Source organism: Neodiprion pinetum, chromosome 6 (genome assembly GCF_021155775.2).
Source record: "Neodiprion pinetum isolate iyNeoPine1 chromosome 6, iyNeoPine1.2, whole genome shotgun sequence".
Taxonomy (NCBI): Eukaryota; Metazoa; Arthropoda; class Insecta; order Hymenoptera; family Diprionidae; genus Neodiprion; species Neodiprion pinetum.
Window position 1 is genome coordinate 19,602,452 of NC_060237.1, and position 25,898 is coordinate 19,628,349.

At 32.6% G+C, this 25,898-nt stretch overlaps 1 protein-coding gene across 3 annotated transcripts; it reads left to right on the plus strand.

The window, feature by feature from the left end:
- Positions 1 to 293: 293 nt before the first annotated feature.
- LOC124220870 (mitogen-activated protein kinase kinase kinase 11) lies at positions 294 to 25,102 on the plus strand. 3 transcript variants are annotated; one of them, XM_046630248.2, is made up of 15 exons: positions 294 to 773; positions 2,022 to 2,235; positions 2,529 to 2,763; positions 2,948 to 3,165; positions 4,308 to 4,648; positions 4,733 to 4,913; positions 5,048 to 5,196; positions 5,287 to 5,459; positions 5,754 to 5,774; positions 6,288 to 6,534; positions 6,821 to 6,940; positions 8,457 to 8,660; positions 17,387 to 17,798; positions 18,002 to 18,355; positions 18,840 to 25,102. In XM_046630248.2, exons 2-15 carry the CDS (start codon positions 2,048 to 2,050, stop codon positions 19,564 to 19,566), a joined length of 3,570 nt encoding a protein of 1,189 aa, XP_046486204.1. In that variant the 5' UTR covers positions 294 to 773; positions 2,022 to 2,047; the 3' UTR covers positions 19,567 to 25,102. The 3 variants fall into 3 exon arrangements, with proteins under 3 accessions (XP_046486204.1, XP_046486206.1, XP_046486207.1); XM_046630250.2 differs by lacking the exon at positions 5,754 to 5,774 and having other exon boundaries at positions 295 to 773; XM_046630251.2 differs by lacking the exon at positions 294 to 773 and having other exon boundaries at positions 2,027 to 2,235; positions 2,504 to 2,763.
- The last annotated feature ends 796 nt before the right edge of the window (positions 25,103 to 25,898 follow it).

A 25,898-nucleotide genomic window follows, 5' to 3' on the forward strand; every position in this document is an offset into this window, starting at 1 on the left:
GTTGTCTTTCCTATGAATAGTACCGTTTACTGACATGAGTTGCGCGACGCAGAATATAGAGATCAGGTGATACAACTTCAGTCAACGTATCAGTGGTTATGCCGGTTATACCATAGAAATTAGTGATGATGCTACCTCCGCGGGAATAAGCCTTATGTAGAGTGGTGCAGCCAGTGTAGCCATGCTATAGATCGTAAAACATGTACAGCAGCGAACATAACACGGTGGTAAAAATTAGAACTATTCTAGACGACACTTTTTGGAGTTCAGCTTACGCCACAAATGCATTAGAGTTCGGTCTCCTTCCCTCCAGTCTTCCTGGACGGGACTATCAAATTAAACATGGCGCCTGCTAGGTTATTGTCGTGAGTGATAATTTATTTTCTGGTGTTAATGTGAAAATTTCACAGGTTTTCCGGGCCGATGCGGAGCGCGGCGCGTACGGGAAGGCGTCCCGGCCTCGTTCGCCCCGGTTTAAACGTAACTCTGTAATCAGAACGCCAATAAAACATATAAATTGAATTGCATAAACAGTGGGTTGTGGGTATACACACCCTGACGCGAGATCCCTCGAGTATATCCTCAGCTTTATGGGTTTCTCCTATATTTGTGACGTAGTTAGTAGTTTCTTATTGACTGTTGTTCACCCTCGCAAACAAATACTCTGGCTGATTGGTGATAATTGTATATTAAAACCCGAAAATGTCGAGGTTTTGTACAGTGTTTTCTTCAGTGGGATAAGAGCCACCATCGGCTGCTTGAAGATCACTTTGGTAAATATATGGATTTTGTTTCTCTGCCACTTTATTTCACAGGCTAATCTATAAACTTTCATATCTGTCACGTGATGACATTAACGGATGATAAGTTTTTTTTTTCGTTTATTTTATTTATTTTTTAATGCATCTCAAATATGGCAGTGAATGAACCTCGATATTAAAACAAGTCAATTAGTATGCACATCATCACACTAACCTGTATCATGCATTATTTTACAGTAATCTAATTAATTAGATTTTATGCGAAATTTTATTCACCAATTTCGACATATTTATTAACCTGAGAAATATACAGTCAATTATCAATTCAATTATATCCATGCTAGTAGTTAAAGAATATTTCATTTCATCTTTGACTATGTTTACAGAAAATCAATAAAAAAAAAAAATCAATAATACTGAATTTCCACGTCCAAACATCTTCGAACTCTAATCAAATTTATAAACAGGCCTGATTTGGCCTTCATTATCAATAGATTTAACAGGTTATTGCGTCAATATGCCTGCTGTTATTTTTTTTTTTGTTAATTTCTATTGAATAAATTATAAAAGTATTGGCTCCATTTCTATATTCGAAAAATATTAACTAAGTAATATGAAATAAGACTTTTGACTTTAATTATATTCATTTTGGTCAGATGCCGTAAAGAAATGAAACCAACATCCAATTTTTGAATATTATGATTTGTAGCAAAAACCATATGTACCCGATATCTATCTCTCTTGAGGTTTGTGAACATGGTTGTAATGTTTTTTGTTTTTTTCTATTCTCAAGTTTTAGCTCTTTTAAGTAAATCTGATTGCATTTTGCAAAACTAGCTATGTTAACGCTCTCTGCTGCTCATCAGCTCTTTTCTAAATTTTAATTCAACATTGCATACTCCTACATTCCTTAAAAGCAAGGAAATGCACCATTCATAATTCATACTTACATGAACCTGCTTTTAAATATGAATCTTTGGTTTTGATAATTTTTCAAAATTGTTAATTTACTAGTGATAAACCAGTTGGAGAAATGACACATCAGCTGCAGATGTTGTTCAGTGGCTGAAATTTTTCTTTCCTTGTAAGCTGCCTACAGCCTAAAGATTGTACTCGTGAGCTATCATTAATTCTTAAATGGCTTAAAAATTTCGTTTAAAAAATTATTCTTGTCTATTAGCAAATAATGAAATGTAAGAATGGAAACCAGCTGTATCAACAACAGCTGAAAACTATGTAGAGATCAATTTTGTTAAAAAGGATAACAGCGGAAAGGCTTGGGCCTTATGCCGCCTGCCGGGCTATCGGCACGAGGTTTGTCTACTTTGATGGACCACGGACATCCGGACGCTCGTCATCAGAGCGAGCGATTTTTACATTATCCGGAGAATGGCTCCACACGCTATCAGACTCAAAGCAATACCAATTCACCCAGATATCAGCCGAGCAACAGAGGCACCCACCATTGGACGAGGTAATCAGATACGCTACGGTTGCATAAATGGGAGTGAAATAAGCTTAATAACCATTTTTTGAAACTATAAAAAGATTACGTTGATAAAGTAAAAATTGAAAATCCTTGTTCTTTCACAAATATCTGAACCTAAGCTTATATTTTTTTCACTTAGCTACTTTATTTTTACCTTGTTGCACCATTGATTTGTGTTGGTATTAAACGACACAGTTTCCATTATTACATGAAAATGATAATAATAGTTATTATCAATATAAAATTTGTTAAGTAAGAAAAAAATTGTTATGGACTAGCCACGGATATTCAGAGGCACGTGCTTCGAACAATAACATGTCGGACAGCAGCGTTTCTGACACACATAGTGGTGGCACGGCTAAAACCGTATCCCAACAAACCAGCCCATCTCATGGAACGTATTCCTCGTCACAATCGCAAAATGACAATAGCTCCATTATTTTCACCGCTCTATTTGATTACGTTGCTCAGGGTGAAGATGAGCTAACGCTTCAAAGAGGTGAAACTGTTGAGGTAATTCAATTAGATATCAATATTTCTTTTCAAATGTGTGTGCATATATATATTCTTGCCTAACATAAAATATCAAGAAACTCTTAAGTATATACTTGTTGTATCAATATATTTATTTTACATTATTAAAAAGTAAGTTCCAAGTTTAAGTAAAACATCAGATGTATTATTTGTATTCTACTAGGTTCTGTCGAAAGATTCAAAAATTTCCGGCGATGAAGGATGGTGGACGGGTAAAATTCATGGAAAGGTGGGAATATTTCCTGCCAATTTTGTTGCTAAAGCTGATAGTATCGACAAGGTCTCTTCAGTTATTGACAAAGTTCAACCAGTAGAAATCGATTTTGATGAATTACAATTAGAGGAGGTCATCGGTGTTGGAGGTTTTGGAAAAGTCTATAGGTGAGTGTGGGGCAACTTCATCTAATATATGATTTGTAACGAGGAACTTATTTCACTGTTGAATAATTTCTTTAGCAAATCTTATTATCAGATCCAGGAATTGTACCCGGATCTATAACTGTTTGATTGGTTTCTTACTACCATGATTATGCTAGATTGCCTGGTAATTTGAACATCTTATTGGCTATCAAGTCGACAAGTGCCTAATCCTATGGAGGAATCACATGAACTTATTGTGCTTATTTTGAATAATTGTTAATCAAAGAATTTCCTACCAAGAGAATTTGGTTGAAGAGATACATTACTTTTATTGAATGTGTTAGTATTCCAGGTAGTAGTAGTATAATACATCATCAGTTTTCCTTGAAATCTCGCAAAATTCGTGCACATAGCTAATGATAAATCGAAGTCCGAAGTTACGCTCTAATGGAAAACTTACACCAGATCACGTTGGTAATATAAAAATCAATTTATAAGAACTTGAGGGTCTACTAATGAATTGTTGTTGCAGTTAAAAAGTACGTATTTAAGATCTCTTGCAAAGAAATGGGTGATAAATAAAATTTTTATCCAATTATCTGAATTAACGAGTACCGTAGCACATAGTGCAGCTAACAGAGCAGACCGATAATGTTCACGAGCAGTTTCTTTTCTTCTTTCCAAGCCTAAAGTTGATGAACCCCTGTAATGGATTAGTTAATATTCAGTGAAGTGGTAAATTTGATATTAACACCGTTACATTTAAAGAAAAAAAACGTACGCAGTACTCTATAAAATGTATTGTATCACAAAATACTATCCGAGACAGACTAGAATTAACTTTATGTAATCCTCCGGTTCTTAGATTGTTTTCAAAATTTTCTAATTTTTTTTTTTTTTTTATTTATTTATTTTTTATTTTTTACTGCCAGTTCCTGCCATACCCGTTAGAGAATGTCCCCAGAGATCTACCATAGACCTGTGCGGGGCAAGGGAAGAGATGGATTAGTGACCATCATTATGCGGCCTATTATTATTATCATTATTCATAATTCAAGTGGTTAATTGGTGCAATTGATTTTACTCAGTAATTAAGATTTCCTGATGAGATTTTAATCCATTTGCTGCAACATAAATGATTAATTTCCTTTTAATTCCCACAGGGGCTATTGGCAAAAGCATGAAGTAGCTGTTAAAGCAGCTCGCCAAGACCCCGACGAAGAGCCTAGCGTAACGTTAGAAAATGTACGACAGGAGGCAAAGTTATTTTGGCTTCTAAAGCATGAAAATATAGTCTCGATCGAAGGAGTTTGCTTAAAAATGCCAAACATGTGTTTGGTGATGGAATATGCAAGGGGCGGCAGTCTCAATAGGGTTCTTAGTGGTAGAAAAATTCGACCTGATGTTTTGGTAGATTGGGCTATACAAATTGCTCGTGGAATGGATTACCTCCATAACAAAGCTCCAATCAGCTTAATTCACAGAGACTTAAAAAGTTCAAATGGTAATAAGTGTTTATTTAGAATTTAATGCTCTTTGTGAATTATTAAAAGTTGCCAAATAATTTTATTTTCTACTCTTAATGTAGTACTGTTGAGCGAGCCGATAGAAAATGATGATCTCCAGTACAAAACACTGAAGATTACTGACTTTGGCTTGGCACGAGAAGTCTATAAGACTACACGCATGTCAGCAGCTGGTACTTATGCCTGGATGGCACCAGAAGTTATCAGAAAGAGCATTTTCAGCAAAGCGAGCGATGTGTGGAGGTGAGTACTTCTACAGCTTAATGTTCCGGGTCGAAATATGAAAGTCGTAACAATCGTAGCAGGAGGAAAAAACTATAAATTGATTCTTACAACAGTGAGTTGAAATGACGCTACCATTGTAATTGTGTTCACAGCTATGGTGTTTTGTTGTGGGAGCTTCTTACTGGAGAAACACCCTACAAAGGCATTGATGCTTTAGCAATTGCTTATGGCGTTGCTATTAATAAGTTGACCTTACCTATTGCTTCAACATGTCCACAACCTTGGCGATTTCTTATGGAAGGTAAGTAACAATTTTATTGAGGTGCAATTTTATGTGAATAAAGAAAACGTGACAGAGAGTCAATAAGAATATATGAATCTGAACTTGCAGCATGCTGGGCGGCAGATAGCCACGGAAGGCCTGGCTTTGCAGATATTTTAGAAGCTCTAGATGAGGTGCGCAGTGCTTTCGCAGAAACACCACACGAGTCTTTTCACACAATGCAAGAGAACTGGCGTGTTGAAATAGAAGAGGTGCTTCATGGCCTGCGCATGAAGGAAAAGGTAACATTTACCTATTTTTTTTTTTAATAGAAAAGTGCTAGCCATTCATAAGTCAATTAATTATATATGCAGAAAAGGGCATAGATCTAATTCGGTAATTGAGATAAGTTCCATTTTTCAATAACCATTGACAAATGTCATATTTATTATTGAGAAAATGTTCATTACGAACAGAGAGAGATAAAAATACTAATACCAGTTATGCATGTCATATCACGAGAAGTTTCTTTTGCTATTTTTCGCAGCCGCTACATGTAATTAATTTATGCGATTTTCGTTAAATGCTACATGAAGGCATGTCGGTCTTTAGAGGAGGTAAGAGTAACAAATCTATCAAATAATACAACATGTAAACAATGTTTTATACACATTCTTTAAACATATTTTCACTTCTTTGAGTGAATATTTTGATTTTTTGTCTTTCTTGAAATATATCCAAAATCTTTCTTGAAAAAAAAAAAAAAAAAAACTAATAGATTGTGCATCAAGGAGGCAAAGTAGGTGTATTCCATGCCAAGTGTAACTTTACAGTATGAGCTGTAAGCGACTCCAGTGCGAACCAATGACGAATATTACTAATACACGAGGCGAAAAAGACTTTGCCTCCATGGTGCACACGTTGCTTCAGGTAACAAAAGTATGGTTTACAATTTTTTTTAAATTTGTTTTCTTACGGAGTACAAAAATAGACCACTGTTTGGTGCTAGGATGTAACGGTGTAGTTTTTTGTACTCTGATGTCTTCTTTTTTATACTGTTGCGGAAACACCTACTTGACGTAGGAAACGTAGGCAAAAAAAGACATACAAAATCATTTTACTATTTTCAGGAATTGCGCTGTAGAGAAGAAGAGTTAACAAAAGCACAAGTGCAACAAAAACAGCATGAGGAGAATTTACGACAAAGAGAACAGGAATTGGCAGCTCGTGAGATAGACTTACTGGAACGTGAATTGACTGTTATGATCATACAGCAACAAAATACACCCACGCCAAACAAAAGGCTTGGTAAATTTAAGAAATCAAGACTAAAGTTGTATAAGAAGGAACCTGGTAGTAACATCAGTTTCCCTTCTGGTGAGCACTTTTCTTTATCACTACATCGAGATTACTCTTATCGTTTAAAAGTGAAGTTGAATTTCATTATCACTAATCACTCTAAAATTTAATTTTATGTGACGCGTTATATGAAGGCAATAATCCATTGAAACTAGTCTAACTAACAAAATTTCCGATATCTTTGAATTGAGTATTATTTATTTTTTTTTTTCATGTTTTAAACTGTAAATGGGAAATAATAGATAGAATTTACCAGCTTCAAGTAAGCACTTATATGTAAATAATACAAGTTTCTGTTTACTAGACTTTCGACATACAATCACCGTTCAGCACACGGCTTTAGATCGAGGTAAAAACCGCAACCCTTCAAGACCTAACAGTCCACCTGGATCACCAAGTATTCCGAGACTTAGAGCGATTGCCTGTAAGTTGATATAAAATCTAAGCAGATAGAGAAAGAGTGCTTAATCCTAGCAAGAATAAGAAATGAAATTGGAAAGGTCGAATGTCTTTGATAATTATAAAGTCCACCAACTCGTAATGTTTTATTGCCTTAGTCACATTCATTTCTTTCAAGTGTCCCATGTGTATTTCTTGTTTGCAATCTATAGCAGCAAAAAAATCAGTCTTTTTTGTCCGTCTGCTGATTTGAAATTTTTCAATTTATATAATACCAGATAATACCAGAGATGAAATAATACTCAACGTTAGTTATAATTCTATCAAATTGTAACTGACATAATTTAATTAGCGAATTAATAAGTGAGTAAGAATTTCGATAGTATATAATTGAATTTTCACTGGATCAGGAGCCCTTTAATTCTCGAATGAATTTTTCCACAACATAACTGTATAGTGTACCTTATTCTGCGTAAAATAAATAAAGTGACAAAAACTATATTAAACGGAAATGTATTTGAGTTAGTCAAACTTTAAATAATTTATTTAAATTTCTGTGAGGACAGATTAATGTGCATTTTTACATTTTCCATTTCAATTCACTGCTGAGTGTAAATTACTATTCAAATGAAACATTTTTGTGTGAGTCATGAAATGGGATTTTTGATGTTCGGCCATTTTTTCACGATTAAGTTACTATTTAAATAATTTGACATTTTGGACGTCCCTTCCCATTTATCAAATAAGGTAGGATGACTTGTTGAACATTACATTATGTAAATTTTATTATTCTCACATTCTGTTCAACATATTAATTTTTTTGTTTTGGTGTTTGGCACTCTTTACTCTATTATAGTCATAGCATGGTTCAAAATACGCGATTTATGTGAATATATGAATCACCTTAAGTATTATTATCATTGAGGAGCAATTATTATTTTTTTTTTTTTGAAATTACTGAGCAGAATAGAGAACAGATTGAAGTGTTCTGATGCATCATTCAAAATATTATTCCATTTTAGCGTATTTTGAAATCTAAATCTTTATAAGTTCAATATCGTATGTTTTGTTTTAATGCAAAACAATATTCTAATCATATATTTTTTTTATGGTATTCTAATATGGTGAAGAAAATGCTACATCCAATTGTGCAATGCCTATAATGTGATGAAATCCTTATTGGTCGATAATGTCTCAGAGTCAAAAAACTATAAAATTCTTTGTTGAATCGACTTATATGAAAGTAATTATTTTAAGTTAAATTACCTTCTATCACCTTTTTTTGGCATTAAAAATTAGCGTATATATTTGTTTGCAAAATATTGCATGACTCTTTGTTCGCTTTCTTGAAATATCCTTTTGTATTGCAATTTAGTCATTTCTTTCATTGCGCATCAAGTCACTTTACGTATTAATTTGAAATATGATTTTAATCAAATTTCGAAAGTGTGAAAATCTAAAATATATTAATGTATATTTGTGCAGTGAGTAGTTAGTACAGTAGCCAGTAGTCCTTTGTGTTTTTTGTTCCTCCTATGTAGTACCAGCAGACGGTATCAAAGGCAAAACTTGGGGCCCGTCTACATTGCACCAGCGTGAGCGTGGAGCGATAATAACGCAGCCCCCAAATCCTGCTTCACCTGATAACAAACGATGGTCTCGGTCTGCACCTGATCTTGAAAAAACTCCACTTCGTACCGCTCTGTTGGCAAGTACGCAGCTGTCGCCTCTTCTTCAAGAAATAGGTAACGACACATCCCGAAAATTGTACTCGTCAGCCAATAATCTGATCGATACACAGTCAGGGAATAGTGCAAGCGGTAATCCAGAAAGTTCAGACGAATTTGTAACAAAACTTGATCATTCTAATGAGGATTCAAATTTTTCTCCAGACATTCACGGAAATACTAAAGTATCTTTTAACTTTTGCAATAATGAAAACGACTGTAATTGTGATGAACAGACTGACAATTCTATAAACTTAGTACATATATCTAAACTTAATCAAAGAACCCAATTTGCTGAAGAATATCCACCATTCTCAAATGCACATTGTAATGTTTTTAATAAGAATTCTGATGATAAATGTAAAAGGTCTAAAAATCAACAACATTCAACAATTGACTCTAGTTATTCGGTACACTCTTCAAAGTTTGTGCACAGTGTAGCTTCATCACTAGTAGGGACTGCTAAAAGGGTGAAAAACAAAAAACGAGATAGAAGTAAGTCAAAAGAAAAGCGTCGTGATAGCTCAGAATCTCGATTACCTTCGCTAGCTGATTTTTTCAAGTCCCCTTCAGGATCCAGAAAGAGCTCACTCAATTCACCTCTATCTTCTGAGAGGAAAGCGTCGGTTGCAATTAAAGTTAGCGATTTAGATGGTTTCGAATCAAGTCCTGAAAATTCAATCGGAAAACCACTTAAGCATAAGTCAAGAAGTTCCAAGAGTCCTTTGAGAGTTCTTAGTAAAATTAAAGCTTGGGGCAGTCGTGATGCATTGGATGATCAGTCTCCTGCAAAAGTTGAATACAATGTACTAGAAAACGCCATCCACATTCCCGGTTTTGATTATTCAGATCAGGAACGAGATCAATATTTACCCAAATTTTTAGCCGCAAATTCACGCGAAGGTATCGATTTTGAAAATCTTGAATCCGATTTGTGTAATCTGGATTCAGAACACTCCAACGATAGTTCAAAATCCAAAAATTCTGTCCAGTTTCTTGAAGAATTCGAACGCAATGAACCAAGATCCTCAATAGACAGTTCAAAAAGCAAAAGTAGTTTAACCTCTAAATATAGCGGTCAATATTCCGATCGTGATGTTGACAATGATTCATTAAAAAGGGATTCAGAATCAAAAAGTAACGAGTTTTTACTAAATTTCGGTGAGAACTCTACAAATATGATTTCAAAAAAAACTATGATTCTTCAAGAGTTTGGCCAGCAAGCTTCAGATTCCAATTATTGTCTAAATGAAAGTTCTGCCGGTTCGTATAAAATTATGAGTATTTCGAGACGCAGTTCTGACAGCACAAGCTCCATTAATTCAGTGACGTCCAATACTTTGGCGACGCAAAAGTTCTTCCGAAAACACAAATAATACTATATAAATCATAGTCTATGGAATAGGTTTCTTTATATTGTATGAAAATTAAGAATATGAAAGATTATTCGATGAAATTGTTTTTTTTTCTTCTATTTATAAATATATAACATTACCTAACTTAAATTAAGAACCCACGAAATACACTATACAATACACACTCTAAGTTATAATCAATTTAAATGGTGTGGGTAATATGAGAAACAATGTTATTTTTTAATATTAAATTGCGTACTCAGGACGATCGATATCGTGTATGAGATTCATTCCGAAATTTAGATGTCGAAGGTATGGAAACATTAATGCGATATCGAAAAATTTCCCAATCAGAAACAGTAATCATAATATGGCAAAGCTTCAAAAAACTTGTCTGAATTTAAACTAATTTACACTCTTTCTGAATGTACAATAAACAATATTAAAACGTAGAGAGAAATTTTTTAACTTTTCAAGTCTTTTTGTACAGATTAAAATGCATTTCTCTGCGAAAGCGACGATCATCAAGGATCTAAAGTGATCTAGTGGTCTATAAACACTTCGTAGAAAAAAAGTTATTTCTTATAGTTTACTGTCATATGATAGCAACTATTAATATTTATCCACAGCATTTTCTTAATTGATATCAGTATAATATCTTGAGACAGGTTTTGCAATATTACTTAGCATTTAGTTCAAATATGCTGGCTATTACAGCTACATACTATCAATGCTCAGAGGGTTCATGTGATCATACATTTTAATAGTGTTGAAAGTAACAAATATTTTTACAGTATGTAATGGAATACTGGGGGCTCAGGTTTGAATGATCAATCAATCCGTTTATGATTACTTGGGTCCGTAGACTTACGTGATACATATAGTTATGTATCAGATTTATTAAACAATTATTTAATAATGAAAATAATGTTCCATGCAACAAACTTCTGGGGATCGAAATATTCTATACCGAAACTAATACTAGTTTCATAAATTATAGCAATACAGCAAAAACATTCCTATATTAAACCCATCATTTGTATAAGTTAAAAAGTATATTCAAAAAATTGGACATCAATTCTTCATACACAGCATTTAGTTCAATACTGAAGATATATAAACAAAGCATAAATAGAAAGCTTAGTTTCAAAAAACTATGAATGTGTCATTTGTTTTAGTAAGGCAGTCTATTTGTAAATATATCTTGTTTTATCTGAACCGAATATGATTTATCTTCATCTTAAGACTTATATTTTAATCAAGTATTCATACGAGTTGATAGATTAATACTCTCAAATAAATTATACACGTAGATGTATATGGTGTTCTTCTTTCCAGCGGTAGTGCATGCCTGTAATGATCACTCTGTTTGTAGTTTACACTCGAATTCTCGCGTTCAATTATGGAATTGAAAACAATCTATTTAAAAAATCGACAATTACAAGATTGAAGTGTATACTTATATTGTTAAGTAGTGAGTTGCTAATTTTATTTATGTATCACAATTGTTAGTAGTCTTTAGTCTATTGTAGTTTATTTTATTCAAATTAGATCTTGAAGTATAATTATGAGTTATTGATTAGTTTGTAATTTTGTATAATTTTTTTTTCCTTTTTTTTCTTCTGACTTTTTATGCACTGACGTAAAAGCCTTGGTGTGGGACCATATTAAAGTTTAAGATTATTTTAAGTATTCTTAGACTGGCTAGACCGAACGCTCGTTAAAATCACATCATAGCATATTTATCTTAAAAAAACAACAGAATTTCTTTGGGTCCAATCACGTTTTAGCTTTTGCAAGTTTATGTTCATTGTTCAGATAAAACTGTGTCTTCATATAATTTGGCAACTGGTCTTGTACTTTCAGATATGTAAAGGTACACAATTCCATAAACAGAAATCAGAAAATACTAAACAAAATTTCAATGATGAACTAAATTTAATAATCACTGTAAAACGAAGGATATATATATCTACAGTTTGTTGCTCTGGGACGATGTCTTACAGTATTTCTATGCATAATTTTTTTAAACTTGACAACATATTTAGCCCGTAATATACGGAATAGTTGTTTAGTATTTTAATTTTTAGTAACCAATATTTGATGCATTCTCAAGTACATTCTCTATGTGCTTTCACAGATTATCACGTACGTTTTGATCACATTCTTGAAGATATAAAATGATGCAGTTATCAAACTAATTATGGAAACAAACCCCTTAATCTGCAAAGCTGCCTGAAAATCTGAAATGCAATATTTACTCCTTAGCTTTGGAAATAGTTTCGTCTTTCATGACTGTTTTCTTATTTACAGGCAATAATTAGATTTTATTTTACAATGTCACACTTCTAATCGCACCTCGCATTGAAGTTATAAAGTCAACATTTCGTCTTCTATTTCTCTCAGCCTATATATATAATTTTTTAAACTTATTCAAAACTTTTTTCTTTTTCATAAATTATTAAGCATTTAATGATCTGTGAGTATGTTCTTACTGTTAATTTGTTCTCTGCACATAAATTTTACTTTCCTTATAATGTGCCTGTTTTATTGCTAATTTCCGATTCACAAGTCCAGTAAAGTATCAGGTACTGCAAAAGCACTTCGATATTCTGATATGCATTGTGTGAACTTTTACGCGAATGTAATAGACGAATTGGGATGATCAATTGTTTTTAACTGGCGTTCAATATTGGGTTCAATTAAAGGTTCTGAATAAAGGAAAAACGAATCCTTTCTGGTGTTGGCTTTTCTCAATTACAGTAATTTAGAGTACATAACACTCTTAACAAATGTATCTAACAGATCGCTGTAATTTGGATGTGTAATTATTTAGTTTGAGATTTCACATTCGATATTTGAATATCTGCGCCTGAGAACTGTAATTAATATTTCAATTTATATGATTTCTTCAAATGAACATTTAGTATTGCTTATTTCTTTTATCGATATTCGACGTACTTTACTTCGGATCAATTTTTTTTTATCAAACTATGTCAATGAAACAATATTTAAAATTTCAGATTTGCAACTTTCGTTATCATTTCAAATATCGGTAATATAATTCCAGATAATTTACAATCCAAGAACTGCTATTGCCAAGAAAATCAAAACTTGTTACAAAATAAATGTTCAGAATAAACATGATAATGGCTCTCAGGTGCAGGATTAACACACATTTGTACTTTCCCACAGAAGCGTTCACATCTTTTCCTATCGCAAATTTGTCCTAGATGAAACAGGTATTCGTATTGGCACATCATATTTCCATTTGACATGCACTGTATGAACTGTCGAACACTTCGCACACAATACAATAGGCACTTACATGCAAAAGACACATCTGTATTTACCTATTAAATTTTTTCAATAAAATCTTTTCAGTTGTACAGATTTTGTTTAGTTTTCATTAATTTTTTTTTTTTTTACGCTCAGTATACCGCAAACTCATGAGTTTTGCTGTTCAAATGAATAGTCATTCGCCAATTATGTTATAAAACTACGAAGATGTTGCTCTCGTAACTTGATCTATATCAATTATAATCTTATTTTGATTCTCAGTATCGTATCTACTAGAAACGCGTAACATCATATGCAATGATTTAAATGTGATACTTCTGATAATCCTTTTCACGGATTACAGTATGTTTCAAAATTTGTATACCATTCTAGATTCCTAATCCTTGACTTGTTATCGCAAGTAAGGATATTGTTTACTGAAGATACTTCACAGCAATATAACAATGAAATTGTAGCTTGATACATATATATTCCATTATGCAGGTCAGCCATAATGCTGTTACTCTATGAAACACAAATACAGCAAAACTCGAGTGTTAAGAAGAGGCACAAAGATAACTCCGCATAACTGAGCGTAAAGAAAAAATACATCCTGCATGTACCCCATGGGATCCTAACTTTTAACTTCACTTGGTTTTGGTCCTATCCCTCCTTGAACATCCCGTTATTTACCCAACTCGCAGCCTATTTAATAAAACACATTTAAACAGAATATTGTTAGAAATATTTTAAATTGGTCAGAGTATTGATGTTGTATTTGTTTGCATAAATCCATTGTAATTTTGGCTGCGCAATTACACTAAGTATAGTAATTTATGTGAAGAAAGATTCAGTCATTGTATTTCCAAAATTTTTGGCAAAAACTGAACATGACTGATCAAAATTTGTACTTCCAGAAATCGCAGACATACTTTGAAGAGTGAAATTAGAAAAGCAATATATCGTATACTTATCCTGGATTACTATGAATTTTTTATCTCATTCATAAAAACTGAGGCATTATTATACACAGTTGTAAGCGCTACGATCAATACAGTTTGTAATTCAAGTTATAATCAGTCATGTAGATTCAAAACCCACGCTGCTTTGAGTAGATTAAGTGCCGTCACAAGGTGTTTTCCATTCAGGATCAAAATGACCCAGGCTCAATTGTGTGACCAATAAAAAATCCTGTGTTATCTTCCTACAATGATCTCATATTGGCTGCGCAAGTGAGCCTCATCATTTTGATCTAAGAAGGAAAGTGAATCTGGCATTTGGTTTGTATAGCATGTTTTGACATTCTAATGTTGTATTGCTCGCTTGGAAACTCACCACGTTACTAGCTTTGTATTGTAATTCAATTACCGCCTCATATAGTTGATTGTATTCAACTACTAGTTGATGAAACGAAGGATTGTATGTTGCAGATAGCAAAATTGTTTCACCTACCAATCATTACCTGTAGTCTGTATAGCTGTAATTATTTACAAAATCCAATGACTAATGAATGACTCATCGATACATGTATCCAACCATAATATAGATTTTCAGCACATTACTATTTTTTTACCCGCTCAGTACTTACACAAGCATCAGCTTTACAATTCAATATCCAAACTATGTAATGCTTTAATCTGCGCATAGTCAACTTGTGCTTCTGTTCTAAATATATCTCAATCTACACCATGTAATTGATCTATACACATGCATATATAAATGTATATATTCTTGTACTCGAAAAGTCTTTCATGTTGAACTTTAATAAGTTATAAAACTAATTGTAGGCTTCTGTAATAAATATTCTTTAAATGATCCATAATAAGGCATCAGTAGCTACTTGAGAAAATTGGAAAAACTCAATTTTATTTTGAATTTTACTAGTAATAACAGTAATAGTAGCAAAAATCATATTAATAATGATAATAATGAAGCCGTTATAATTGCATATATCCTGAGGCCCATTATAATCTGTAAATTCAAGTGGAGTGGACTTAATTATTCGAGTATGAGAAAACAGGTGTAGATTTATTCATTGGAACATGAAGTAAAAATTGTTATAACAGAATTAATATCAATCAACATCAATTGAGAAAAATATGCTGGAGCCAAATATGTGTGCAAGAAATTAATAATCAACAAGAATTTATTTTTTATAAGATTTGTCGAACCTACCGATACGGTCGTTTTATACCTTACTACAAATCCACAAGTGTTTACAGTTATAACAGATGTATCACAAGTATCTTCAAGCTAACTTCTTTACGATTTACTAAAATTTATTGAGCTTTAACGAAAAATTTGGCTGATCTGCTTCGTTAAATGATGGACAGACTGAACTTTGGTGTTTCCTTACATGCCAAGAATTTGATACTTGATTGAAATACCAAGCATTAAATAAATAATATATATATACATAACAAATATGTATATATATTTATTATTGATGGTAGCCTAAATTGGTACATCTCAATTGCTGAATGTATTTTTTTCACTATGTGTATACTGAATTAATTATTTTTGAATGCTGTCTTTCAATACAGTACTGACGCAGGAACTTTCTTGTTCCATATTCCAAAGTATTTAATTTTTTCTGCCTGGTACTAGAGACAAATAGTAGAAAGTGTTAGTATGTTGTTATTAACATACTTGGTTACATTGTTCAAAATACTCATAGTTACAAAATATTATCTAGGTTATATTAATTTTATTTTCCATACCAATAGAAAATTTACATGATAATACTATCATTGAGTGTTAGTCTGTTCGAATTTTCATTAAAAGCTGCTAAGTAGCAAAATATGAATGGCATGATTTATCGTTAGAAGGTATGATTATTATTTGATATTGATTGAAAAATTTCTTTCTACTGACGAGACCCACGTTATTCTTTTAATTCTCTCTAAAACTGCGTCTAAAACTAACGTAGCGTGCTTTTTGAGTTTGTTTTTGAATTTCTGTCGCTAAGATATCAAATAATAAAGTGTTCGATGACTACTATTAATGTATACATATTTATAAAGAAAAGTGGATGCAAAAACACACATCGTTCTTTATCGTGTATGAAGATGATGTTTTTAATATGCTTATCACAAGACAAAATGTGTGCTTCCCACTTACGTATACTTCGGTTGCTTGATTGTAACTATTACTCAAATGAGAGAGTCGAAGTTAAGACATTAAGAAACATGATATTCAAGTATATTTGAGTAAATCATCTCTGTAAATCGATAAATGAGTCCCGATAGTGTGTAACTGTTAAGGCAGCTTATGGACAGCAATATTTTTAATACAAATAATTTTCCCCTGTCTGTCTCAATATTCTGAGGCATCACCACAAGCATTAATATTTTTTGCAACCAGTCTGAAGTATAATTTACAAAAAAATTGTATATTTTTATGGCGATATTGAATAGAATCGGATAATGATTTATCAAAAATTCACGACATTTTCTCCAGCTGCCAATCATTGGATAATTCAGCAAGCAAACTTTATTCCGCATTGTTCATTGAATGAAAAATACACCGTACTTATAATAAATGGTCCATAGTCCCTCAGACTACAAGTATATACTCTATAAGAATAGATATACTACAAGAATATGGGGCATTCCATGACATCTGGATCAAAATTCTAAATCAATATCTCATATTAGTTTTATAATTTTTTGTATGAAAGTACATCACGAAAAATGAAATCCCGATTTTTTAAGAATTTTTCGACCCAGTGTATCTCAAGTATAATTAAAAAACTTGAAACAAAAACCCGTACATTTAAAAATCTGAAAAATTTCAGAAAAATCTTATATTATGAACAAAATTTTGGACGCCCATTAGAAGGTGGAAATTTCATAACTTCGAAAGATAAGTAAGAAAAATCTTCTAAAAATTGGGCTGCGTTTTTTGTCATGTACTTTTATACCAAAAATTATAAAGGTAATCTGAGATATTAACGTAGAATCTTAATCGAGATGTCATGGAATGCCCCATATACGCTATACTATACAGATCATACAACAAGAAGGTATAATATTGGCATTAATCAATGTCATATACCAAATTTAATGCAATGTTTATGATTACATGCTAAGAAACCAATTTTTTTTATAGACTACTCAGCATTGTCGCCAGAACTTCCGACTGATTGGATGACCTCGGATTATCCTATCAAACCTGGCCTTACTGGGCCCTACATTATGCCAATGCCAGTTCCCATGCCCACGCTGTACAATGGGGAAGTCAAGAAACCCAAACTGAGCATAATCGAACTGGTTCTGTACAACATCGCTGCCATGTTAGCTGGTGTGGCAACGGGATATGACGTTCGAATGTCGAATGTGTCACCAATTCATCCAAGGTTGCAGCCAAAGCCAAGTAACTGCGAAGATGACCAATCCAGATGGTGGTTTCAAGCTGAGACTGGTTCCAACAGGAATTCTGCTTACTTAGGTCCAGATTATGAATTCAGCTCATCCAGTGGCTATCCCCATAATACATACCATGGACCGGCAAGACACTACAGGTTCGTACTGTACAGTTTTATGTATGTACATCAGATAGCCGATATGGATATTTAAGTCAATCTTGAAAGGCCGTGTTTACGCGATGCATACTAAACTATTCATAAATATGAGAACACTTTCATGATAACTAATGCGTTATTATAATAAATTAATGTTGTATGAATATTCAAGTACAATCAACACATGCACAATTGAATTTTAGGCCGTTTCTAAGCAACATGGGAGGTATACCACCTGGTCTCCCATCAAATGTAATGCCAGACAAACCATTACGGTTTACGGACTCACCCCAACACTATGTAACATCGGCCAACTCTAATGCGCCAACACCTAGTCCACGTAGAAAAAGCTCTAGTACAAACAACGACGATACTTACTCACCTGATATTGGAAGGATCGATAGGATTGATAGAATCGATCGAATTGACCGTGTGCCAACAATATTCATGGGGAACATTGCGGCAATACCGGATTATGGACCACCTGTCTATGCAGTCGTTCCAACAGAATACTACAGACCTCCCGAATCTACATATTTTGTGCCCTCAGATTATCAGTGAGTATCCAATTCAATTAACCAAGAAATGATTAAAGACTAGTTTACCTCACTTGACGGGAGTTCATCGATGTCTTGTGTGTATATTTGGTATGGTTATATTTTGTATAACAATTTTTGCGCTTTTGTCCATCATATGCACAGTTCAACAAATGCACTATTAATCTTTGTATGCTCTTTTAGTCTAAAGGTATTACTATTTGAGATAATAGTCATTTTATGCAAAATCATCATGGAGACTATGGCAACAAAACTATGGGACTTTAGCATACGCTATCTAGTCACCAACAGGTACGGCTGTTCGCAGTACTGGTTGATTGCTCATGCTAAAGTCCTACAAATATTTACTGTCGCTTCCTGTCCATATATACAATACAAACGTTTTATCTTTGTGTTTCCGCTATTACACAGTTCTTTCGATTATGAAAATCAAAAGGTATTATGTACTAGATTCTATGTTCAATACATATTTAACGTCTTCTAGCGACAGAATGCTGGAATGTCCAGAATTCCCACACGCCTATGATAATCCGAGCAGCATAAATAGTCCTGCACGTCCTATGCCAAGACTTCCACCTTATACTCATCACCGGACTTCGTCCAACGTTTCAAATGCAAGTACGTCTAGCCAAAGTAATGTTAATCCAACGTTTCGACTTGAAGATGAAGCTGATTACTCAATGTATTCACCAAGCCATTATTATCAACGATCGTCTAACGCTATATCCAGTGTTTCTAGTTATAATTCGAATATTTTAAATCATGACTACAATTCTCTGTATTTGACACGACAAAATTCACATGAATCAAACCCGAATTCAAGTGAGAGACCAAGTAACTTGGAGGTTGTCACGAGGCTTCGATCGAGTCTGAAAAGATCGAACTACTCTTATAACTCGCCGAATAAGAATCCAAGTAAAAATAATTCAGGCTCTGGTACGCCAACTAATCCTACGCCACCAGACTCTCTAACTTCTGAAGATTCAAGTTATGTTTCAGCAAAAGATAGCCAAATTTCAATTAGTAGAGTCAGATTCTCACCAGTTACATTTGAGAGAGATAACACTACTCGAGATCATCGAGAAACGCTCTTAGATATACCAGTTCATGGGCAAACCCAAGATATCACGGTACCATTGCAAGCCAATCGAAGGCTTAGTAGAAGCCGAAAACCAAGCATTTCAGAATTAGAAAGAGAATTTTTATCATAGCATTGGCTTATTTAAGGCTAAACATGAAAATATCAAAGAGAACACAGTTGTGGATTGTTTGAAATTGGTGACCTGAGGATCGTTTATTAAATTGAAAGGCGCAAGTAAAATACAATCATGCGGCTTAGTCATACTTCGATCTCTTGGTCTTCAATTTAAGTTTAATTTGATATATTTGTGGACCAGTAACTTGTATATCAACTATAAGGAAAACAACGGGTCGAACTAGAATGTTAATAAGAAACAATGATGCTCGTATAAATTACAGTTTGATATTTTCAAATTATGGAGTCGTGATATGACCAAAAATACATCGTATAACCATTAAAGTAATTATGAACTGGAACCTGCATTAAACACTGCCCTTTGTAAGCAAATATTCATGAAAATCTTTGTTATACAGTGTCTTTCTATCATAAAGAATTCATTCCAAATATGTGCAAGGCAATACTTGCTTGGTGTTCAATATTGAGGTTGATCAATACTGAGAAGCGCAACATTCCATTGCATGATTAGAATTAAAGGTCATGTTATAGTTCTACCTTTACTGATCAACTCATTTCATTAAAATTTTTCGTTTATTCAATTGAAAAATGAATAGTGCATTTGCATTTTGATAGCAAAATTTGGGAAAGTCATTTATATTTTGATAACTCTCTGTCAGTCTTGTTAATTCATTGATTGTATAAGCAAAAAAGTAACAATGAGGTGACTTGATCAGTGAAGCTAGAGCTGTTTCATGGCCCATGTCAGTATTTCTTTGGCAGTTAGTACGAAGATTAGACAATAGTAAGCTCAAAGTTTTTTTTATATGTAATGAACTTGGTGAGAACTAAAGTCATTTATCAAATAATTTTGATTCAATATTGTAAAAATATTTATGCAAACAGTGATAGAAATGTCACAGTTCTATCAGGGTCAATGTGATTTTGTTCTTTCATCTTTAGACTGCTTTATTCCGTGTTTCCGACAATTGTTTATTACTGTACCTTGTGGTTTTACTGTCACAAATATCCCTGTTTTTGGAAGCTAAGGACCAGAAGAGCACGACCCTCAAAAAGCATTGGATACTGCCATAATGAGGGCGTATCTCCGATTGTAACATGTCACATCCCATAAGTCAAGGCCTCATTCATAAAGGGGTAAGCCACAAATGTTTCAACCTTACTACTACTGGAAGGATGGATCAATAAAATTTAAAAAAGAGGATAAAATGTTAGTGTTTTACGTCCCTCTCGCAGTGAGGTGTCTTCTAAGATTGTAAAAGATTCAACTGCAATACTGCCACAGAGCGTGTTCTCTTTTTTTAAATCTCTTAAGATGCGTGCTTCTGATAGTATCAAAGCAAAAATGAGGTGGCTCATGCCTTTCTTGCTGGAACTCGTATTATGAAATTTACGAGTTGGTAAGAGATACGCTCTTCTGGTCCTTAGCCCTCGATATATTTCTTATTCGACAGCATTCACAATTTTGAAATATTTTATCTGCTGTGTCTTTTTAGTATGTTCAACCGTATGGATAAACTGCACATTTTATTTTTCATATACGGATGTTTTAATAGTATACATATTGTTTTAAAATGCGCAAATCCGGGCCTGTATACTCATATGCAAATTGTGAGTTATTATTTTACTGGTGTGGTTGAAATACTCTTGAGTTGTAATTGGAATGAAGAATTCGACCAATTCCGCTATAAAATGTTATTTTGGTTACGAATAGCATATCATTCCTTTTGAAATTCCAATGAAACCCTGCATTTATTCCTATTATGCATTCTTAGATAACTCGGCATTGACTATTCCAGTATTTTTTACAGATCAATATTAACAACGGGAATGATAGATACTTATAACAACAAATAGTCACTTTTACACCGTGTCGTTTTTTCTATCTTTCAAAGCGGATAGTTTCATAATTTTATTATGTGTGTACACATTTGTACACGCACGTGCCTCCGTGTATGCAAATATATCTAGATATATGTACTTGATAGATGTATATGCTTTGTGATGGTCTGCCATAAATATGTGCATATATTGTCGTTACATATAATTATTTATCGACATAGCATAATGTGAAAAATTCAGTGATTGGTATGGCTTGGTTTCTGTATAAATAACTTTTTCACCGTTATATGTACAAATATGTGTACAGTATAGTAATATTGCCAAAACAAGTGGTGTGATGAAAAAAATAAGAACTCTTTGCCATCTTTCCCGTGACACACATTGTATATTATCAACATAATAATGTTCATGTTAGGAGTATATACAGTACATTGTTTCAGTTGCACAGCCTGTTTGTACAGTAACATAATTCAAAATAGGCTAAATTCATTAATTGTTCATATCACAAACTACCTAAAGCAGTAAAACTTTGATTAGCATTAAATTATATTTTGGCACATCTTTCCAATGACCCTGGTTCAAGAAGGTCTAAACCTTTTATAGATTATGAACGTGAAAGTTTTAGAATTACTGGTATTATAGAACTCACTATAATTAATGTAATTACAGTGTTACTTTAAAAACAGGCTAAATATTGTATATTCTTATCACAGTTCGTATTTTTTACGGGATTTTTTTGAAATTCGTAATAATATAAAGTATATCTAATTTTATCAATGTACCAATCATGTTTTTTTTTTAATTAGCACTTCATGTAACGCATGCTGTAAATAATTAATAGTATGGAAGTTGTATATATACATATTATAATATACTAAATATAGTTGGAAATAAATCTAACATCTGTACGTACCTACTACAAGCGAAGGAAGTACGGCGAGTTGAAAGAGAAATCCTCAGTAATTAGTTAATACATACTTTCTAAAAATAATTTAATATTCGATCAATCATTATTGTTGATTTAAATGTACAGAACTGCAATCAAAAGCCGTATTCATTTCTGGCAATATTTCGCGTTGCATTTTATTGAAATCAAAATCTATTTTATTTTATGTTTCATTTATGTTTAGTGCTGAAAACGCGTGGAATATTAAATTGTATGATTTTGTTATAAATTTTGTAATGAAACTATATTATTTAATCGTGGTTATATTTCAACGACTTGAAGTTTGATAGAAGGTGAACATCAGTATTGTTATAGGATACGCCGCAATGTACATAGCTTCTAAAATTACGATAACAAAATCAGTTCCATAGTCTTCGAGAAGGGTGCACCATCACAGGTTACTGAATTAGATTACTCTGAGCGTTTTGTAAGAAAACATGGTTTTTTCATATTTTCACAGTAGACATTATTGCAAATGAATCAACTCATTTCAAATGTATGCAAGAAATGTATGAAGAAATTATTCTAACTAAGTACTGATAAATTTGTTACTTTATTTCTTGATTATACCAATTTATCTGAAGGTATATATTTTAATGTTACATAACAAAATTTTATTACGGAAACGTTTCATTGGAACAATTTAAAAGTTTCTCAGTAATACATATTGTGTAAAAATTGTTGCTTCAGCATAAATATTCCCTAACATGTTACAAGCCATGTTACTTACAGTGATACTGGTTGATTAATTTTCTTATGTGAATTAGCTTCACAATCAGTAATGGATTACAAATTAACAGAGTAACACATTTTTGATTAGTAAAATATGATGCAACAGTCAACATACGAGTGTATATCAGAATGATCTGGATGTTTTTAGAATTATTCAACATCAATGTGGGTACATTTGTTCTTTTGTTGTTACACTGATGTCAAAGGTAAAAAATATAATGAAACACCACTTCTTGAAGAACGGCTTGTCTGTAATGCATAAAAAATTTGCGGTGCTAGAAATGGCGTACTTAATTATTATAAGTATTTAAAAAAAATTCAACATGCTTCCAAGAAACACTTGAATTATAGAAAAAATATTAGATCATTAATCGCTAATAATAATAATAATTACAATGACACAATAATTATTATTATCATAGTAATAATTTGATCACAAATAATACTCGGCAGCTATAAACGTATTGATTGTGTAATGGCGCTTGTTCGCCGACAGTGCTAGTCTAAGCTATATTTATTTTTTATATTACAAACTTGTTTAGTATATAAGTAATTAATTCAATTGCGCATTTAATTCAATTCCATTGTAATAGCTTAGGTGTTAAGTATTCTAGAAATGTATGGTCGGAGAGTGCTGAGTAGTAGTGCTGTAGTGGTAAGAATCTGTGCATATCCACTTGCAGCATATGTTGGTATATATTATACCAATTAGATTATTGATTCATAAAATTTAGATTGATTATAAATATAAATATATCCACAGTTGTTAAAGATTTCAGTAAATCATTGCGAAATAGCTACGACAAATGAATTATACCAACTTCTAGTAGTAGCATTTCCACAGGCAACCAAACATCATGTATCGTGTGATACTTTATTGTAATATTCAGCACTCTTGACTCTGCTGTACTTATACTCTACTATGTAGATATTTTTAGGATTAACTTATTTTCGAACTACATTCCTTTTGCTATTGTAAACGTTGCAATATTGAAATGGAAGAATACATGCTGACTGCTGAGTGTCTGTAAAATTTCATAAGGCTCCCTCTTGTTTGCTCCTATGTACGTGTGGATAAGTTATGTAAACATACTTTATATAAAATAGGAATCAAAAATATTACACTTATTAGAGTTTGGAAGAAATTGTGCAAACAAATGTGAGGTATACAGTTTTTCAGACATTCTGCTCAGTCTTTGAATATTACAGCAATTCGATGATGATGTTAGCGCATTGTGTATCGGAGGTAATCTTCACAATGTCTGATAGCTAGTGATTGGCAGATGAAAAAATGCAATATTCATATATCTTATACATATAATACAACAGATGGCAATCAGTAATATACCTATTAAATTTTTTTCCCTGCACCATTAAAGATAATCCACAAAGAAAAGAAAATTGAAAGTTACTGGTCTTGCAGTGTCGATACACTAGTGATAATCATTTTTCTCAATTACTTGAAAAGTTCTAACATTTTAGCTGAGTCACTTTGAATAAAGTTGTTTGAAGTGTATCAGAGAACGACAAAACTAAGGTAAAATGTTGAGGGAAATGAGGATTTCTCTACAAAAAAATTAAAAATCTTTCCAACGAATTTTCGGTTAAAAATGTTCACCAGGATACTAAAGCAAATTCTAATTCTCTGAAAAAAGTGAAAATATAGCTCCACAGTTACGATAAATAATAAAAAATTACATTCATATGTAAACTGTACAGAAGCTTATTTAATAGGGCTATTGCTATAGGGACGTAGCTATTCTTACAGTTGTGGTAATTTTATTAGAACTCATTGCTATAATATATTGCAATTCGGCAATCCACCTTCCTGTTATAGTTGTAGCTATCTCACAATGATATCCAGCTAAATGACTGTAATGACAACTATCTTACCGTATTTACATCAGTCCCTTCCATCCTCTATCACTCAATAGGTATTTCGATTGTCCTGAAAGTGAAATCCCAATTCGAGGTATTGTGAATGAATAAAAGTCATACCTTAATAGTACAACTGGTGCCTGCATGATTTCTTATAAACTACTTCACAGAGAAACTAAATATATAAAGCTTCGTAATTGAAACCATACCTATACTGGCAGTAACAGTTAATTTGAAAAATCAATCCTAACAACTTTTACTGTAGAATTTCAATTTTTTATTAATATCAAGGAGTGTCATTAACCAATTTTCTCCATATTGCTGGCATCACTGATAGTCCATGCTTATTTTCTAAAATTCACAAAAATGTAAATATATAATCAAGTTAATGTTATTTTCTGTAGACAGGTATATTTTAAAAACACATCATTTTGAACTAAGTAATGTCTTTTATTTTTCTCAAATGACAGATCATACATCCCATTACAAAATGCATGCATATGCAGCGCTCGTATGTAAATATCCACCGATGTAATTTCAGCTCGAATGTATGAAATGTATAAATATGATATGGTTATTGTTAAAATAACGGAGCATATCTTAACTGATTAACATCAAGAACTTTGAATCACTCATATCCTCAACCTTTTACAATAGACAAACGTAAGTAATAAAATCATTTTATAGTTAAGAGAAGTATTCCTAAAGATTAAAAGTTATTTGAACATGTTTTTTTATTCACTGGTAGAATACATATTACTGAAATGCACTTTTAGTATAAAAAAATGTGGAAATTACATCTATTATCTGTTGAAATTGGAAATGATTCAACAAGCGCCTTATTATGAATTATGTAAAAATTGGCTCACAATTTAAACCATCAGAGATCATTTGCTCTTGATGTGTTCATTCTAGGTATATTATAGTAA